The sequence below is a fragment of the Falco cherrug genome, chromosome 1 (assembly GCF_023634085.1).
Source record: "Falco cherrug isolate bFalChe1 chromosome 1, bFalChe1.pri, whole genome shotgun sequence".
NCBI classification, from domain to species: Eukaryota; Metazoa; Chordata; class Aves; order Falconiformes; family Falconidae; genus Falco; species Falco cherrug.
The window spans coordinates 107,707,404-107,726,973 of record NC_073697.1 but is presented as its reverse complement, the minus strand read 5'-3'; the positions used below and the strand labels follow the sequence as shown (position 1 = coordinate 107,726,973).

At 50.2% G+C, this 19,570-nt stretch overlaps 1 protein-coding gene across 2 annotated transcripts; it reads left to right on the top strand.

Annotated features, from left to right (window-relative positions):
* The first annotated feature begins 117 nt into the window (after nucleotides 1-117).
* On the top strand, nucleotides 118-19,538 carry PRPF8 (pre-mRNA processing factor 8). Of its 2 annotated transcripts, none has more exons than XM_055716822.1 (43): nucleotides 118-225; nucleotides 335-444; nucleotides 523-691; nucleotides 1,369-1,533; nucleotides 1,621-1,839; nucleotides 2,439-2,651; nucleotides 2,935-3,060; nucleotides 3,151-3,256; nucleotides 3,405-3,595; nucleotides 3,781-3,900; nucleotides 3,979-4,168; nucleotides 4,352-4,471; nucleotides 4,797-4,931; nucleotides 5,042-5,171; nucleotides 5,552-5,748; nucleotides 5,856-6,062; nucleotides 6,152-6,315; nucleotides 6,649-6,775; nucleotides 6,895-7,087; nucleotides 7,429-7,616; nucleotides 7,827-8,065; nucleotides 8,553-8,699; nucleotides 8,944-9,154; nucleotides 9,490-9,606; nucleotides 9,692-9,939; nucleotides 10,126-10,305; nucleotides 10,780-10,915; nucleotides 11,502-11,671; nucleotides 11,989-12,118; nucleotides 12,294-12,440; nucleotides 12,684-12,844; nucleotides 13,487-13,678; nucleotides 14,286-14,523; nucleotides 14,773-14,901; nucleotides 15,601-15,714; nucleotides 15,856-16,029; nucleotides 16,284-16,477; nucleotides 16,828-17,067; nucleotides 17,149-17,290; nucleotides 17,674-17,814; nucleotides 18,092-18,231; nucleotides 18,421-18,623; nucleotides 19,222-19,538. In XM_055716822.1, exons 2-43 carry the CDS (start codon nucleotides 345-347, stop codon nucleotides 19,374-19,376), a joined length of 7,008 nt encoding a protein of 2,335 aa, XP_055572797.1. In that variant the 5' UTR covers nucleotides 118-225; nucleotides 335-344; the 3' UTR covers nucleotides 19,377-19,538. The 2 variants fall into 2 exon arrangements, with proteins under 2 accessions (XP_055572797.1, XP_055572804.1); XM_055716829.1 differs by having other exon boundaries at nucleotides 136-225; nucleotides 332-444.
* Nucleotides 19,539-19,570: the final 32 nt, after the last annotated feature.

Below are 19,570 nucleotides of genomic sequence, written 5' to 3'. Positions count from 1 at the left end.
AGTGTGCTCCGGAGACCACTGTCTTTCTTCTTCCGGCTTTAGTCCCGCCTCCTTCCCCTCCTCCGCGTTCTGATGGGCCGAGCCTGCTGTCTCCGAGGCGCCCCGAAAGCTGATTGGCTAGCCTTCATGACTGTGCGCCCCGCCCACATCCGGGCCTCTGAGGCGCGGTGGCGACGACGCTGGGCCGCCATTGTGGTGGGGAAGCGCGGGGCGTCGCGGCAGCCGGTGAGGGCGGGCGGGGGGCGCTGAGGGCCCGGGGGATGCTGGGGGGGATGGCGGGGGCGAGGCCGGAGGTGGCTTCGTCCCCGCCCTGAGCCCTTCTCCACCCCAGCAGGTGCGTCGCCATGGCCGCCGTCTTCCCGTACCGCGGCGGCTGCGCCCCGGTGCCCACCCCGCTGGCGCCGCTGCCCGACTACATGTCTGAGGAGAAGCTGCAGGAGAAAGGTGGGTAGGGCCGGCCCCCGCGCCCCAGGCCCACCGAGCGGGGCAGGGCCTGACGCCGCTGCCTCTCTATCCCCGCAGCCCGCAAGTGGCAGCAGCTGCAGGCCAAGCGTTATGCGGAGAAGAGGAAATTCGGCTTCGTGGACGCGCAGAAGGAGGACATGCCCCCCGAGCACGTCCGTAAAATCATCCGCGACCACGGTGACATGACCAACAGGAAGTTCCGTCACGACAAACGTGTCTACCTGGGGTAAGGGACCCCCCGGCTATGTGACACATGGGAGCTCAGTTCTCTGCTGCCTTGTCAAAGTTTCTCGCTGATCTGTGAAGGGAGAGCCTCTTCTGCAGAGGCCTTGCCGTGTCAGTTGTGCATAGAAGGCAGCATAGTAGCTTGGTGAGGACAGAATAATCAGTTGCACTTGGGTAGCAGTGCAGAAGAGGAAGTTGTTGCTTTGAATTTATGAGAAAAACATTATTCTGGATAACACATTGGCTTAGAAGAACTTGGGAGAGAGTATGAAGTAGCCAGCCTACATTTTTTGCAAGATCAAAAAGCGTTGTGAGTGGTTTTTCACTGTTTAGGTTCAGAGAGTATCATATGCACATTGTGATCCATTGCACTAACTTACTGTTACCCATAAAAACTCCAGAAACTCATCTGAACTTTTCCATTTTCATCTGTAACGTTCTTGATGTTTAACAATCTCCTGGAAGTCAAACCATTAGAAAATTTTCTGGTAGTGCAACACATGAAGCGCAAAGATAGAGTAGGAAGTTTATGAATTTGTCACTGGAGGCATTTATGAACAGGTTAGATGAGCAGTTTTCAGGAGTGAAAGGTGTAGGGGTAATTGGGCTTGTGACAGATGGATGGCTATTCTCTTGAGATCCCTTCCAACCCTGATTTTCCTTGATTTCTGATTGTAGTGCTCTGAAGTACATGCCTCACGCTGTTCTGAAGCTCTTGGAGAACATGCCCATGCCCTGGGAGCAAATCCGAGATGTTCCAGTCTTGTACCATATCACAGGCGCCATCTCTTTTGTGAATGAGATTCCCTGGGTCATAGAGCCGGTGTACATTGCTCAGTGGGGGTAAGAGCCTTCTTCCTTCACCCCGGTGAGAACTTGTGAGTAAACATTCATTTGTCCACAATATAATGGTCTCTGGGTTTCTGCCAGGTCGATGTGGATTATGATGAGGCGAGAGAAGAGGGACAGGCGTCACTTCAAGAGAATGAGATTCCCCCCGTTTGATGATGAAGAACCTCCTCTGGATTATGCTGATAACATCCTGGATGTGGAGCCCCTGGAAGCAATTCAGCTTGAGCTGGATCCAGAGGAGGATGCCCCTGTGCTGGACTGGTTCTATGACCACCAGCCACTGAAAGACAACAGGAAGTACGTGCCTTTCTGGTAGCACAGTTCGCTAGGAGAGGGAAAAAACAAATGCACTACAGAAATTACCTATACGTAGCAGTATTTAACCTTTGATTGTGTTACACTGGGCTATGTGTGATGGGGGGGGGGGGGTGGCAGAGAAAAAAATTCCTTCAAGGATGGAAGGGAGAACCTGATGGTTACAGAGCCGCAGCTCTTGTCTTCAGCATCCAGAGAGGGCAAACAAAGCCTCTCTGTCCAGGAGGGCTGCTGCTAAAACTTTGGCATTTCTTACCATGTCATAAGGATAGTACCCTGTGTTGTCTAGTTGGAATTTGGATTGATAATTGCCAAGAGTGCACAGATACTGTGTCTCGGTTTGGATAAGAACGAGGAGAGGAGCTGGAGCAGTCAGTGTTTTCTGGGCAGATGTAGTCCATAATAGTCTTTAGGAGTACTGCAGCCTGTCTTTCTGTCTAGAGGGACCCATGTTTTAGCTGTTCTTGATGCTTTCTGCAAATGATAGGTGATGAAAGGTGTTTGGTTATTTCTTGTCCTTTGGTAAAGGCCCAGTTGCCTCCTGGCTATGCACTGAGTGTCCATGCTTGGTTCTTTGGCAGGTACGTAAATGGTTCAACATACCAGCGTTGGCAGTTCACTCTCCCGATGATGTCCACACTGTACCGGCTGGCCAATCAGCTGCTCACTGACCTTGTGGATGACAACTATTTCTATTTGTTTGACCTGAAAGCGTTCTTTACCTCCAAGGCACTGAACATGGCTATTCCTGGAGGTCCTAAGTTTGAGCCTCTTGTTAGAGACATCAATCTTCAGTAAGTGTTGGGTTTGGGAGGAAGGTGAAGTGGTTGTCTGGGAAAGGGCTGGGGAGGGTTAATCTTTTATCAAGTGTCTTGCCTTGAGTGAGCTATTCCTGGGTATTTGCTCTTTTTAGCATTAAGTCTGTGATGTGCTTGCTGCTGGGGACGCTGAATTGTTGTTACTGCAAAGAGAAGCCTAAAGGAAAAATGCTGTTACCCTGTCTTCAGTTAAAAATGTTTGCCTTTTTTACTGTCCCCCTGAATGTTCGTATAACAGTTTATTTTTGTCTTATTTGAGGGATGAAGACTGGAATGAATTTAATGACATCAACAAAATTATCATCAGACAGCCGATCAGGACAGAGTACAAAATCGCTTTCCCGTACCTGTACAATAACCTGCCACACCACGTCCACCTGACCTGGTAAGTGCAACAGCCTCCAGAGCAGGGAGAGCAGGGGAAAGCTGTCAGCTTTAGAGCAAAATATGCTCTAATGCATATTTTGTGTCATAGGTATCATACTCCAAACGTCGTTTTCATTAAAACAGAAGATCCTGATCTCCCAGCTTTTTACTTCGATCCACTGATCAACCCCATTTCACACAGACATTCTGTCAAGGTGAGTCACTGTCCAAGAGAGCCTGCAGTAGACCCTACTTGTGTGGAGGCAATGGGGCTTTAGCGTCTTGCTTGTAACCTTGCTTCTAATAGCAGCATATACTGAACTAACTGAAGCAACCAGAAAACGTGGTGTTTCTGCATTTCAGAGTCAGGAACCGTTGCCTGATGATGATGAAGAGTTTGAGTTGCCAGAGTTTGTGGAACCTTTCCTGAAGGATACCCCGCTCTACACAGATAACACAGCCAACGGCATCGCCCTGCTGTGGGCCCCACGGCCCTTCAACTTGAGGTCTGGGAGGACCCGGAGAGCTCTCGATATCCCACTGGTCAAGAACTGGTGAGTTCTTTCCTGGGGGAAGGGGTGTTGTAGTGATTGTGACATTGCTGTCTTGTTACAATGAAAATAAAATAGAACCATCTTGTGGTGACTGGTTTCTAGAGATTTTAGGAGAGTGTTTGGAGGTGACTTGTTCTCTAAGGAACGTGAGTTACCTGAAAAATTGAAAGATTGTTTATCTCTAGGTATCGTGAGCACTGCCCAGCAGGCCAGCCAGTGAAAGTGCGAGTCTCCTATCAGAAGCTACTGAAATACTATGTTCTGAATGCGCTCAAGCACAGACCTCCCAAAGCCCAGAAGAAGAGGTAAGTGGGTGTCTATTCAGTGGGGAACTGCTAGTCTGTGTAGGGGACTGAGCTGATTATAGTCATTGCTCTCTCCAGGTACCTGTTCCGTTCCTTCAAGGCTACAAAGTTTTTCCAGTCGACGAAGCTGGACTGGGTGGAAGTAGGCCTGCAGGTGTGTCGCCAGGGCTACAATATGCTGAACTTGCTGATCCACAGAAAGAACTTGAACTACCTTCACTTGGATTACAACTTCAACCTGAAGCCTGTGAAGACCCTCACCACTAAGGTATTGGCCCGTGTGCTATTTTACTCAAGAGTGAAGTTTAATTGAAGGTTGTTAAGTAGCTAGTGTGGTGAGACAGGCCACAGTGCCTCAACTGTTCAGTTGTTTTATGGACTGACCAAACTGGAGCTGTTTCTGCTCTTACATAACGTTGTTACATAAATTCTGGGTTTTCTTCTCTTCCAGGAAAGGAAAAAATCCCGTTTCGGTAATGCTTTCCATCTCTGCCGGGAGGTTCTGCGGCTGACTAAGTTGGTGGTGGACAGCCACGTCCAGTACAGACTTGGAAACGTGGATGCGTTTCAGGTAGCCTCTTTTTTTAAAAATTTTATTTAAAGGTGAGGAGGGGAAGCTAAGAGGAGGAATGGAATGTCTGAGCAGATTTATATAGGATGCACAAAACGACTGAATGTTGCAGTGTTACCGAGAAGAGGGGGAACGATGAAAGCATGCAGGATTGCATGAAAGTCTGCTTTTACCCTGATTTATGAGAATTGGTCATTGTATGAGTCAGTGTTTGGAGCTTTGCATAGCCAATTACACTGTGCTTCTGGCTGTAAAATAAACCTGCTTCCTGAGGCAGTGTGTGTGGTGTTCCTTGTTATCTCTGACTCTGCTCTCCGTGTTTCAGTTGGCAGATGGCTTGCAGTACATCTTTGCCCATGTGGGTCAGCTGACAGGAATGTACCGATACAAGTACAAACTGATGAGGCAGATTCGTATGTGCAAGGACCTGAAACATCTCATCTACTACAGGTTTAACACAGTGAGTTCCACCTTGCCACGTGGTGATGACCCCATGTAAACTGAGGAACAAGGAAGTGATTCTGGATTGTCAATAAGTGACCTGCACTTACGATGTCTCTGTTCTTCTAGGGGCCTGTGGGCAAAGGTCCTGGCTGTGGCTTCTGGGCTCCAGGCTGGAGAGTATGGCTGTTCTTCATGAGGGGCATCACCCCACTGCTGGAACGCTGGCTGGGGAATCTGCTGGCCAGGCAGTTTGAAGGTCAGCACACTCTGTAAATCTTGGATATGGGAGGAGTGTGTGGTAAAGATTAATACTGTTTGCTTGTCAGCTTGAACTCCAGTTTTCTGTTCCCACTGGTGGTCTGTATCCATGCTCCATATCAATCCTCCAAGCTATTGACTGGTTTAGACCTCTTATGAGACCAGTGCCCCCAGAATAGATTCCAAATGGAAGTAGGATTCCCTGCTCCGTAGCACTGTGGAGTCCATAGCCTCCTACTCATCTGTTCCAAACTCATCAGTGATGTTGTGGCAGTGTAGTTTCTTCAGACATCCTGAATGTCTGTGCACTCATATTAGGAAGAAGGAGGAACACCACCCAGTAATGTCAGAACTGCTGAAATGCTTTGCTTTTTCCAGGCCGTCACTCAAAGGGTGTAGCAAAGACTGTCACGAAGCAGCGTGTGGAGTCTCACTTTGACCTGGAGCTGAGAGCAGCTGTTATGCATGACATTCTGGACATGATGCCAGAAGGAATCAAACAGAACAAAGCCAGAACCATCCTGCAGCATTTGAGTGAGGCTTGGCGGTGCTGGAAGGCCAATATCCCCTGGAAGGTAAGTCTCTCGCTTGGCCTTCTGGTTCAATTTTAACATCTCCCAGGTGGAACTGCTCTTTTGAAGGTTCCTACTCCTGCTTCCCTCAAGTTACTGTCCCTCCCCAGGTGCCAGGGCTGCCAACTCCTATTGAGAACATGATCCTGAGGTACGTGAAGGCAAAAGCTGACTGGTGGACAAACACAGCTCACTACAACAGGGAGCGGATCCGTCGGGGTGCCACGGTAGACAAAACCGTCTGTAAGAAGAATCTGGGCCGGCTGACCAGACTGTACTTGAAAGCTGAGCAGGAACGGCAGCATAATTACTTGAAGGTACTTTTGTCCTGTCTGAGGTTACCCAAATTGGTGCTATTTTCATAGAGGAGCTTTCACTGACTAATGCTGGTGGTGTGGTTCCGCAGGACGGGCCTTACATCACTGCGGAAGAGGCAGTTGCTGTGTACACAACTACAGTGCACTGGCTGGAAAGCAGGAGGTTCTCGCCCATTCCCTTCCCCCCACTGTCCTACAAGCATGACACCAAGCTGCTCATATTAGCCCTGGAGAGGCTGAAGGAGGCTTACAGGTGAGCAGTGGGAAGTGATTGTGTTCTGCAGGAGCAGACATACGCACTGGGAAAAGCTTCTGAAGCTATTTTTGTTATCCGTCGTTCCTGGAATTGAGTTGTAAAATTACTTGATGGACTGGTAAAGGTTGCAGTGCTGCCAAGGGTGACTGGGGGCTCTTCATGGTCTCTGCCACTTCGGGCAAAACCAGTGCTGTGCTGCTAAGCCTGGGGATGTGGGGTGTGGAGAGTTATGGATCTTGATCTGCTTGGTTGAACGGTATCCATCACCAGTTTAATGCAGTGGCTGTTAGCTTGTTCATGCTTAGGTGAGCTGTTCTTTCTCGCTTTCAGTGTGAAATCTCGCCTGAATCAGTCACAGAGAGAGGAGCTGGGCTTGATTGAACAGGCTTACGATAATCCTCATGAAGCTCTGTCCCGAATCAAACGACACCTTTTAACTCAGAGAGCCTTCAAGGAGGTAAGTGTCCTGGTGAAAGGCAGACCATACTAAAAGTTACGCTGCATTCAGGAGCTAAGTGGCACTAAGACTGTGTGTTCTTTGTCAACTATAAGTCTCCGTTTTGCCTCTTTTTTTAGGTGGGTATTGAGTTCATGGATCTCTACAGCCACTTAGTTCCTGTTTATGATGTTGAGCCCTTGGAGAAAATCACAGATGCTTATCTGGATCAGTACTTGTGGTATGAGGCCGATAAGCGAAGACTCTTCCCTCCATGGATCAAACCTGCTGACACTGAACCACCTCCACTGTTGGTGTACAAGTGGTGCCAAGGTTAGTGGGGGTCTTGTATTCCCTGCAAAAATGAGTTTGCTTCTCGGAAGCTTCCTTCCTACGAGCCCCTTGGGAGCTGAGCTTTCATAATTGCAACCTGCAGTCAATAGTCATTACTATCAGAGGCTATATTGTGTAGGTTATGTATATACTGGAGGAGGAGAACTTCCATAGCACTTGTGGTTGATTACTTATTTGTGGTCCCATTTCTGGGATAGACTGGAAGGACCAGAGGGTGAAAAATCAGGTGTTACGAGAAATAGGTCGACTTCCTGTGCCCGGAACTGTGCATCTGCGTTCTGATCTGTCAGATAACATGACAAGCTTGTTTGTCTTCTCAGGCATTAATAATCTGCAAGATGTTTGGGAAACGAGTGAAGGCGAATGCAACGTGATGCTGGAATCTCGATTTGAGAAGATGTATGAGAAGATTGATCTGACGTTGCTCAACAGGCTGTTGCGTCTTATTGTTGATCACAACATTGCTGACTACATGACAGCCAAGAACAACGTGGTGATCAACTACAAGGTGATGATTGCTGTCGGGAAAGGGGGCATGTGGACTGTAAAATGGAGAGGGTTTGGACCCATGGGGGAGGAAGGGACACAAGACTTGCCAAAGAAAGAAATAATGTGCGAGTAAGAAAACCCTTCTGGGTCCTGCTGAAAAGCAACTGCTCAGGTAAAATGTCTCCGATGTATTGTGACAGGTTCTCGCAATTCCCCTTCATTTATTTAGGACATGAATCACACAAACTCCTATGGGATCATTCGTGGACTGCAGTTTGCTTCCTTCATTGTCCAGTATTATGGGCTTGTGATGGACCTGCTGGTGCTGGGTCTGCACCGTGCCAGTGAAATGGCTGGGCCTCCCCAGATGCCTAATGACTTCCTCAGCTTCCAAGACATTGCCACTGAGGTGGCCCATCCCATTCGCCTCTTCTGCAGATACATTGACCGTATTCACATCTTCTTCAGGTGAGACCTCTGGGGCCCTGCTTTCCTCAATGGTGTTTGCTTTCCTCAACTGGTGTTCTGGCATCTTGCAGCAGATGCTGTGAAAGTGGGAATTAGCATGCTCCTGCTCCAGGCTTTTGTTCCCTCTGCTAAGAAAGATCAGGAATATTTGAATTGACAGTCTTTGCAGGACAACTGGACCAGCAGAAAAGCAACCATGTCAAAAGTTCAATTGTTACAGATTTTCCACTGGTAAAAGAAGCCTTTTCTGGCTTCCCAGCAAGTGGACATAAAATTTTACATCTGTTCATGGAAAGATGACAGTCATGGTTTGCTCTGTGCTAATGAAACCAAAGCCCCTTTGGAGGGAGGATATGGAAATTGGATAGGTACCTTCAAACGTGCTATGGCAAACAGCTATCCATCAGCAAGTCCTTATCTGTCTGGGCAGACTGGTGTTCTGAAAAGCTGGTTATGTAACTCCAGATCCTCTTCTGTGCATTTCCAGGTTTACAGCAGATGAGGCAAGAGACTTGATTCAGCGGTACCTGACAGAGCATCCAGATCCCAACAATGAGAACATTGTAGGTTACAACAACAAGAAGTGCTGGCCCCGGGATGCTCGGATGCGCCTCATGAAACATGATGTGAACCTGTATGTGCTGCAGCCTGGAAAAAACAAGTGGTGGGAGGGTGGAAAAATTAGTCATAATCACTGTTGGAGACTGATAGGCAGGTGCTTGGGGAGAAAAGTAGGAAGAGGTGAGGGGTCAGTGCTGTAATTCTGACAGTGAGTGATGGGTGTGAGAGACTGTAGTGCTGGGATGGCATTGGGAAGTTGCCCGGTTGCTATTTTGCTTCAGTAACAAACAGTCTGTCGCTGTGCACATCTTTTTCAGTGGTCGTGCTGTTTTCTGGGATATCAAGAATCGTTTGCCTCGATCGGTCACCACAGTGCAGTGGGAGAATAGCTTCGTATCCGTTTACAGCAAGGATAACCCCAATTTGCTGTTTAACATGTGTGGGTTTGAATGCCGCATCTTGCCCAAGTGCCGCACCAGCTATGAGGAGTTCACCCACAAGGATGGCGTCTGGAACTTGCAGAATGAGGTAGGGTGAGGGTTTGGCAGGGTGGGAGAGCAGTCCCTGCTGTACCTGGCATCGAAGCAGGGCTTACAACTGCCTGGGTGGGGGCTAACCACGCGTTTACCAGCTGTGTAACTGGCACTGCTAGCAGGTGGAGCTAAAATGAGCTCAGTATGAGCTCTCCTTCCTGGGAGGGATGGGGAATTCTTGTCTGGGAATGATGGGGGCCCTGAAGCTGTAGAGGTGCTGTTCAGCCGCTTCTCTCCCCGTGTTGTATAAAGGCCTGATGGCAAGAGCTTGTCTTTCTGTACTGGAGAGGGGGCTCCCAGGAAGGAACTGATGGGCCTGGGCTCTTGTAGGTCACCAAGGAGCGCACAGCTCAGTGCTTTCTGCGTGTGGATGATGAGTCTATGCAGAGATTTCACAACAGAGTGAGGCAGATCCTCATGGCATCTGGCTCCACAACCTTCACTAAGGTAAGGTGGGAGGAAGATGTGTGACAGAGATGTGTGACATGCCTGGAGAATGGGCTGAGAGCTGATCCTCTGCTTTCCTTTGTAGATTGTCAATAAATGGAATACAGCTCTGATTGGCCTGATGACCTATTTCCGGGAAGCTGTTGTAAATACTCAGGAGTTGCTTGATTTGCTGGTGAAGTGTGAGAATAAAATCCAGACTCGCATCAAAATCGGTCTGAATTCCAAAATGCCCAGCCGTTTCCCACCAGTGGTGTTTTATACCCCAAAAGAGCTGGGGGGGCTGGGCATGCTTTCCATGGGCCATGTTCTCATTCCACAGTCTGACCTGAGGTGAGTTTTGCTGCTTTAATGCCTGCGTGGATTCAGTGTTCAGTTAGATGTGCTTTCCCATGAAAATACCTGAGAATGCTAAACCATGCTGTGTTACAGAGATCTGTTGCCTTTACAATAGGTCACGGCAGCGTGACCTGTGAAGTGCTGTCGCTCCTACCTTACTCTTGTGCCTCTTTGCTGCAGGTGGTCCAAGCAGACAGATGTTGGCATCACTCACTTCCGCTCAGGAATGAGTCACGAGGAGGACCAGCTCATCCCAAATTTGTATCGTTACATCCAGCCATGGGAAAGCGAATTCATTGACTCTCAGCGAGTCTGGGCAGAGTATGCCCTTAAGCGACAGGAGGCTATAGCCCAGAACAGGTATGTTGCTGTGTGCAGTCACACCTGTGTGTGAGGACAGGCAGTGGTGTGAAGGCTTGCACTGTCTCAGGATGCTGGAGACCTTGCTGGCCCTGTGATACGTGCTTCAGGCTGCCTGCAAAGCTGCACTCTTGCCTCTAGAGAAGGTGTGGACTCTGCAGGCTGAAAGTGCACCCGTGGCACTGTTTGAGGGAGGTGGTATGGCAGGTGGTGACAGGAAAAGCTGACATCAGACCCTTTTGCAGTTAGTTGTGCACACTTACAAGGGCAAGCTTTTTCTTTCAGCTGTTTGACATAAGTGTGTTCGTAGTGATGGCTATAGACACTTTGCTGAGCTCTTGAGTGCTTGGCGTTTTAGAACATCTCCTGCCAGAGCCCCCAGGTCTATTCTGTGATCTCATCACCTGAAATAATAATTAATGGATTGCTGCAGAATTGAGAGGTAACAAAGTGTGGGGATTTCTTTTTCTTCAGGCGTCTGACGCTAGAGGATCTGGAGGACTCATGGGACAGGGGAATTCCTCGTATTAACACCCTTTTCCAGAAGGACCGACATACCCTAGCTTATGATAAAGGATGGAGAGTCAGGACTGACTTCAAACAGTATCAGGTACTGACCGGGAATTTCTCTGGCTGAGTCTGATGTTCATATACCTGTTCCAGACAATGTCCTTGCACCTTGCATTATTGCAGGTGCACTTCCTTGTCTTTCTGCTGCAGGAAGAACTTAGAGCCATGTGTTGGGACTGGTAGAAGCTGTTGAGAACCATGTGCTCCCAAAATCTGTAGCTAGCCACTTTTGAAGTGTTTGGATCGATGGCAGTGTCTTGGGGAGCACCCCACGTAGTGCAACTGAGTGTTAAGAAGTCAGTTTTGGAAAGGGGGGAAAAAAAGGTCCCAAAACAAACATTCCAAAATCTTTTTAATAACAGTGGAAACATTTATTATTTAAAGTCTCCAGTGGCAGCTCTGTAGAAGGCCAGTCCCTGAAAGATAAAAACTTCATCTTAGAGCCTACCCAGTCTGAATTGCATATTAGTACTGACCGACTTGTACTGTAGATGAGCTGTGTCCTCCAGGACTGAGGGCGTGAGGCTTTTGACGTTATTGTCATCGTAATCTTGGTTCCTACAACTAGTGCAGTTGGTTAAATGATCTGAATACGAAGCAGCTCACCAGTGCGCTGTTGTCTCCAGGTCCTGAAACAGAACCCGTTCTGGTGGACACACCAGCGCCATGATGGCAAGCTCTGGAATCTGAACAACTACCGCACAGATATGATCCAGGCACTTGGTGGAGTGGAAGGAATCCTGGAGCACACTCTCTTCAAGGGCACTTACTTCCCCACGTGGGAGGGTCTCTTCTGGTAAGAGAAACGTTGATGTGGCCTTGCCTTGCAAACTGGAGCTTAGTGGTGCACCAGGAGGAGTCCTCGGCTCAAGCTGTACTGATTCTGTTGAGCCTCTTCCACTTTTGTCATCACTTGAGCACACTGTAGAGTTCAGTTGTGAGGGCACCTGGGACTGGGTATAATTGAACCTGAGCGTGCAAATCCATGGAAACTTCTTTGCATGAAATCATCTTCCCTGCTCCCGGTGTGTGTATTCCCTGCCTGTATTACATGTGGCTCATGGCAGTCAGCGGAGACGAGGGATGCCTTAAGCAATTGTCTGCCCCTTCTAGGGAGAAGGCCAGTGGCTTTGAGGAGTCCATGAAGTGGAAAAAGCTGACAAATGCCCAGAGATCGGGTTTGAACCAAATTCCAAACAGAAGATTCACCCTGTGGTGGTCTCCTACTATTAACAGAGCCAACGTAAGTACCTGGAGTTTGTACTTGTAGGAGCTTCCATTGAAATGAGAGCAGTTAATTGATCTAATTCTTCAGAACATCTCTTGCAGATGAACTAAACCTCCTTAACAGTTGTTCTGTTTTCTAAACTTCATCAGTTGTGCTGTTGCATGTTCTCACAGCTGCTTTTCCTTTGCAGGTATATGTTGGGTTTCAGGTGCAGCTGGATTTGACAGGCATATTTATGCACGGCAAGATCCCCACGCTGAAGATTTCTCTCATTCAGATTTTCCGAGCTCACTTGTGGCAGAAGATCCATGAGAGCATTGTAATGGATTTGTGTCAGGTGAGTGGTGTGCTCACTTGGTTTGGTTCTGTGCAGTGCATGCACGCTTCTTGTGTACCAGCAGCCTCCTGCTGGCAGCAGAGGTTGGCCTGGGGTTGTAGCAGGGTAATCCTTCTTCTGCGGTTGGACAGAGAAGCGGAGGAAATGGCATTTTCCTGGGTGCCTGTTTTAACTCTGTGTTGAGGACAGATGCTTTAGCGAGGTTGCTTGAACACAACTCATCTCTGGCTGCCTTTTCCCCAGGTATTTGATCAAGAGCTGGATGCTCTGGAGATTGAGACAGTGCAGAAAGAGACAATCCATCCCAGGAAGTCATACAAGATGAATTCCTCATGTGCAGATATCCTTCTCTTTGCTTCCTATAAGTGGAATGTGTCGCGTCCATCACTGCTTGCTGATTCCAAGTGAGTGTTTTCCTTTTCCCTCTCCTTGACTTTGCTGCAGAGCAGAGCTGCGGAGCCTGTTGTCCTGAGCCAGAGCCCGTATCTCTCGGGCACCTCGAGCTGGTTTTCTCTGGGGACGCAGGAGGACAGAGTCATGCCTGGCAAAGTGCAGGGCTCGTTTGGGCAGATGGTTGCAGCACCACCTAGTGCAGCCTCCTGCAAAACATGAAGACTCTCTGCTCCTGTTCTCTCCCCTACTTGACATTTCCCCTGAGCCAGAGCTCAGCAGCTCTGAAGCATTCTTCAGGAAACCCCACAGAGCTGTGCTGTCTGGGGGCCAGAACCTGGAGTGAATCAGACACTCTCTGTACCTGTGCTATGTTCAGTTTGAATCCTCACCAGGCGGTTCCCGGGGGAGATGACCCTCGTGACTATGTAGTAGAGGAGTAACTGTGCTGCTTCATCGTTGGCTGAGGGTTTCTCTTAGGAGCTTCTGCATTCCGTTGATATCTGAGAGCAGCAGTGGAGTCCCTTTGCAGGGTGGTGTGTGGGTAGTAGCCGGTTTCAGTGTTCGTGCTTGGTGGCAGTTACTCTGTCAAAGACATGTAGCAACTGCAGGAGTTTTGTGCGAGATTAAATTGCTCTGGCTTGCTTTCTCCTTAGAGATGTGATGGACAGCACCACCACTCAGAAGTACTGGATAGATATCCAGCTGCGCTGGGGAGATTACGATTCCCATGATATCGAGCGCTACGCAAGAGCCAAGTTCCTGGACTACACTACAGACAACATGAGTATCTATCCATCTCCTACCGGTGTGCTCATTGCCATCGATCTGGCCTATAACTTGCACAGGTGAGAGCTGCAGCTTCTGTGTTGTATCTGTAATTGGTAGTTGTGGCTGTGCCTTAGCGCGTCTCCAAACTGGGCTGTATTGTAGCCAGGAGGACGAGGGGAGAAGGCAGAAGCCGGGGGTATGCGGGGAATGGGATAAGGCAACTAGGCAGTCCTTTCAAGTTGCCCTCTCCTGCTCATACAGTAATAACCGTCCAGTTCTCCCAGCTCACCGATCATTTGTTTTCATAAGAGATTTCTGTCAGACTGTTCTTGGAGCTGAAGGACAGCTCTTTTTTTCAAGGCCTGCTACGAGTGGAGACAGCTGTTCTTTGCTGGAAATGTAAAGTGCCAGCGAGCAGACCTCGCTCCAGTGTGCTTGTTAGAGAAAGCACAGCTTTCCCGGGACTGCAGCAGGTGTGTGCTGTGGCTTCCCACGGAGAGGTGGCATAGGGAAAAGCTGCAGCTGAACAGCTCCCAGGGACATGGCAAGATGAAATCGTACAGTAGTAGTCAGCAGGCAGAAAGGGTGCCTGGCTGCTGCCTGGGAAGACTTGTGTGCGGCTGTTGTCTCTTCATCTCGGAGATGATGGCAACAACTTGGTCTTCCATTTGTTTTCTTCTTCAGTGCTTATGGGAACTGGTTCCCGGGGAGCAAACCTCTGATCCAGCAGGCTATGGCCAAAATTATGAAAGCGAATCCTGCGCTGTATGTGTTGAGAGAACGAATCCGCAAGGGGTTGCAGCTGTACTCATCTGAGCCCACAGAGCCATACCTTTCCTCCCAGAACTATGGAGAGCTCTTCTCTAACCAGATCATCTGGTTTGTGGATGACACCAATGTGTACAGGGTGACCATTCACAAGGTGAGGCCAGAGTTGTGTCTCGGGAGGAAGGGACAGGAACTGTAGGTGTCGTGTGCTCAGGGGTTGTGCAGGCGTGCATGAAGATGATGAGGGGTCAACGTGCACCCACGTGTTTGCAGTGTGCACAGAGCAGCTCTTAGATTTCCCGTACAGTTCCTGCTCAGAGCACACAGTGAGTCGGCTCTTGTGTAAAGGTGTGGATAGGCTACATTTATCTCCTGTACTTTTCACTTTTGCTTGTTTTCTCAGACTTTTGAAGGGAATTTGACCACGAAACCCATCAATGGAGCCATTTTCATCTTCAATCCCAGAACTGGGCAGCTCTTCCTGAAGATCATTCACACGTCTGTGTGGGCAGGGCAGAAGCGTCTAGGACAGGTAGGGCCTGGCTGCCTGCTGTGCTTTGGGCTGCAAGCTGGGGATGGGCTCTGACTGCTTGGGGCACTCACACAGAAAATATCATAGAATCGTAGAATCATTTAGGTTGGGAAAGACCCTTAAGATCAGAGAGTCCAGCCATTAACCCAGCACTGCCAAGTCCACCGCTAAAGCGTGCCTCTGAGTGCCATTATGCAGGTCTTCCATCTTCCTCCCTCTTAACAGGTTTGGAGCTCCAGGGTCCAGTGAGTCACCTGTGCTCAGGCAAGCATTAGTATGGGATGCAAAAGGAAAAGAACACGGGCATTGCTACTGCCAGGTTTTTGAGGCTCTGAGGTGTAAAGTGCCTGCGTCATCACGCAGGGCTTGAGAAACAGTGCTGTGCTCACTGTTACAGCAAATCGCGTTGCACTTGGCCGTACATCCAGGGTGGTGAGAAGACTCTCAGGTGGCAAAGCCAGGGAGGTGGTGTAGCCAGCTGTTTTTTCTGAGCCAGTCAGGAGTAACTGAACTCCAGGAACAGAAACTGCCCTCTGTGATCAGTAAGAAGGAAATGCTGGGCCTTGTCACTGATCTGGAACAAGCCATAAATTCCAGTCGTATTTTTAGAATTTGGTTTGAGTCTCTCTAGTTCCTGAAAGTGTGGAGACACTGCTGTTAGCAAAGAGATATTTCTCTAACCCTGCTGTGTTTCTGTAGCTGGCCAAGTGGAAGACAGCTGAAGAAGTGGCTGCCTTGATTCGATCGCTCCCTGTGGAGGAGCAGCCTAAGCAGATCATAGTGACGCGGAAGGGCATGTTGGACCCACTTGAGGTAACAATGCAGATACTGCTCTGCGAGAACGTAGAAAATCTTTGGGAGATCACAGGACAGTTCTGTGTTCCTGCGGAGGACTTGATCTGGACCAATGTTCTGCAGTAGTTGTGAGCTAATCCCTCTTCTTGATAAACTCAGGTGCACTTGCTGGATTTCCCCAATATCGTGATCAAAGGGTCAGAGTTGCAGCTGCCCTTCCAGGCCTGTCTGAAAGTGGAAAAGTTTGGTGATCTCATCCTGAAGGCTACCGAGCCTCAGATGGTTCTCTTCAATCTCTACGATGACTGGCTGAAAACCATCTCTTCCTACACGGTAAGCACAGCATGCCTAGTCTGCATGTTGCTTTGCCACTGACAGATGAGGCAGGAGCCAAGGCCTCTGAGATCCCTCGCAATTTGTTGCTTGGGAGCACTTGGCTCTGAGTCTGCCTGGATTTGCCTTCCAATTGATTGCACTGGTGCCTCCCGTGCCGTGTCCGTGTGCTCAAGCAGAAGAGAGCTGTACTAGGGCCTTGTGTATTTGGTTCCCTTCTTTCTGATGAACTGCATCTTGTTTTCTTCTCCAAGGCATTCTCTCGTCTGATTCTGATTCTCCGGGCACTACATGTGAATAACGATCGAGCCAAAGTTATTCTGAAACCAGATAAGACAACCATAACGGAGCCTCACCACATCTGGCCAACCCTGACAGATGAGGAGTGGATCAAGGTGGAGGTGCAGCTGAAGGATCTCATCCTTGCTGACTATGGCAAGAAGAACAAGTAAGCCACTGTCCAGCTGCAATAATCCTGTCAGCCTTTCCCTCCTGCTCCACAGACTGTGGCTGAGTGCTCCTTGTGGAGAGCAGAAGACTTTCAAGGGTCTTTGGCAGTGAACTGTCAGCTCCATGGGGAAACTGGTTGTTCATTGCTTTTAGTAAGGCAGATAAAAATGTCTGCACCAAACCTTTTTCTGATCTGTGCATCTTGTGATTTGGCCCCTCCTTTGGTCTAAAACTTTGTAGTTTCATTTTTCATAGTGCCTTAAGTGGAGGTTCTGGGCTTATGCCTTGGTGAGAAGAGTCCAGAATATATTTTGAAATGCCTGACTTGGGTGGTTGTTTCTCTTTCAGTGTGAACGTTGCATCCCTGACACAGTCAGAGATCCGAGACATTATCCTGGGCATGGAGATCTCTGCCCCCTCTCAGCAGAGACAGCAGATCGCAGAAATTGAGAAGCAAACCAAGGAGCAGTCACAACTGACAGCCACACAGACCCGCACCGTTAACAAACACGGGGATGAAATCATCACCTCTACAACCAGCAACTACGAAACCCAGACTTTCTCCTCCAAGACTGAGTGGCGAGTCAGGTAGGGCTGTGGGGGGTGGAACAGGTCAGAGTGCTCAGGAAGGAATCTGTGCACCCTCTAATAATCGTCTCCTCTTCACAGAGCAATTTCTGCTGCCAACCTCCACCTGCGAACAAACCACATTTATGTTTCGTCAGACGATATAAAGGAAACGGGCTACACGTATATCCTTCCCAAGAACGTGTTGAAAAAATTCATCTGCATCTCCGATCTGCGGGCCCAGGTGAGTGTGCAACAAGATTATCACAGTTGTACTCGTGCTGCAGGGGTGCACACCAGTCCTGGGCGGTCAGGGACTAGGTGAAGGGCTGGGAACTTGCTGCTGTCTGTGTGAAGCCCTCTGTGCTCGAGGCAGATGTTGGCAGTATGAGGCAGATGTTGGCAGTACGGTTGAGTGCACAAGTTCTCGCAGGGTCCTGATGGCTCCTTGTAGCTCAGACTTGGGGGGGGAAACTCAAACTGAACAAAACTTCTGGTGTTCTCCTCTAGTGAGAACCTGCCAGCCAAGAGATACTCTCCTCAGGCACTAAGGGCAGGGCCACCCGCTCTCACGTGGTTACATGGAAGTGTCTTCTGGGCTTCTAAGGTGGGTGTCTGTGTTCCTAGATTGCAGGTTACCTGTACGGAGTGAGCCCCCCCGATAACCCCCAAGTGAAGGAGATCCGGTGCATTGTGATGGTGCCCCAGTGGGGAACGCACCAGACCGTGCATCTCCCGGGGCAGCTGCCGCAGCATGAATATCTCAAGGTGAGTTGAGCTGTTGCTCCCGGTGTGGGTGGAATATCTCAAGGTGAGTTGAGCTGTTGCTCCCGGTGTGGGTGGAGGAGCAGCGTCTCCAGTAACGGGGACCTGCGGTGGCGGGGCAGCTTCTCTCGATCTGCTTGGATGTGGGACGTGGGGGGCTCTGCCTGAAGCCAGCCTGATCTGGGATCAGGTGAAGGGGAAGCCTTTGGGGGCCCCTGTGCTTTCTGTCTTGCTGGAAGCAGTCTTGTTTTAAACGTCTTTCTAAAACGCTCTTTGTCAGGAAATGGAACCCCTGGGGTGGATTCACACCCAGCCCAACGAGTCCCCTCAGCTCTCGCCGCAGGATGTCACTACCCATGCCAAGGTCATGGCTGACAACCCCTCCTGGGATGGGGAGAAGACCATCATCATCACCTGCAGGTGAGAGCCGGGGAGGCTGCCGTGCGCCCCTCTGAAGGACCCCCCCACTGGTTCCTCTGTGCGTGGGTGCTGGGGAACACGCTGAGGTCTCAGACTAAAAATTCGGCAGAAAAGGGAGTGTTTGCTCCTTTCTGGCTTCCCTCCTCCACCCAGATCAGCCTGACTTGTCCCGTCTCTTCCTCCTTTCAGTTTTACGCCAGGCTCCTGCACGCTGACAGCCTACAAGCTGACCCCGAGCGGCTATGAGTGGGGCAGGCAGAACACGGACAAAGGGAACAACCCCAAGGGCTACCTGCCGTCCCATTACGAGAGGGTGCAGATGCTGCTGTCGGATCGCTTCCTCGGCTTCTTCATGGTCCCAGCGCAGGGGTCCTGGAACTACAACTTCATGGGTGAGCTGCCCCGGCCGAGGGACGGGAAGGGGGGGCAATGTGAATAGCTTGGGAGGAGAAGGAAATCGCTTCTCAGGGAAGCGTTCCTTACCCGTTCCGAAGCTGGACCTTCCTCGGGGCAGCTGGCAGCGATACCAGCGTTGTGGGCCGACCTTTTCTTGGTACCAGCGCTGGGCTCTCAGTTCTCAATGATTTTTTTGGTGGCAAAAGAGCACGCTGTGATAGAGGGGTGAGAGAGACGGCTGGTAGCGTCTGGTCTCTTGCCACTGAAACTTAATCCCTGTCAGGCAGAGGAGATGGTAATGGGAAAGGGAAGAGGGAGGGGGTTCCTGGGTGGGAGTAGCTGCAGATCTCTGTGTGATGAACAGGAGGGGTCAGGAAAGGGAGAGCGAGGCAGGCGGAACACGTGATGAGCAGGAAAGGACTGCGGGGCCTTGCTCTGTGAATCTCTAGGGGCAGGGACCTGCAGGGTGATGGTTTTGTGGATAGAGAACTCTCTTTTCTGGCACGGGGCTGCCTGAAAATCACCCTGTGAGGGCAGCGGGCTTCGGCAGGGGCGGGAGGGGCTTTCAGGCGGGTGACGGACTCTCCCTTCCAGGTGTCCGCCACGACCCCAACATGAAGTACGAGCTGCAGCTCGCCAACCCCAAGGAGTTTTACCACGAGGTCCATCGCCCCTCGCACTTCCTCAACTTCGCCCTGCTGCAGGAGGGGGAGGTCTACTCTGCCGACCGCGAGGACCTCTACGCCTAGCCCTGCCCCCTCAGTACTGTTGATATTCAACAGCGTGTGTGTGCTGTCCCCCGGCTCCTCGCCCCCGCAACGCCCCCCCTCCCCCGTTCTTGTACCCCCCTCCCCGGTTCGTGTACCCCCCCCCCCCCCCGCAGCGACTCAATAAATTTTGTACGAACGGGAGCGCTGTCCCGCCTCGGGGGCGGGGCGTGTGC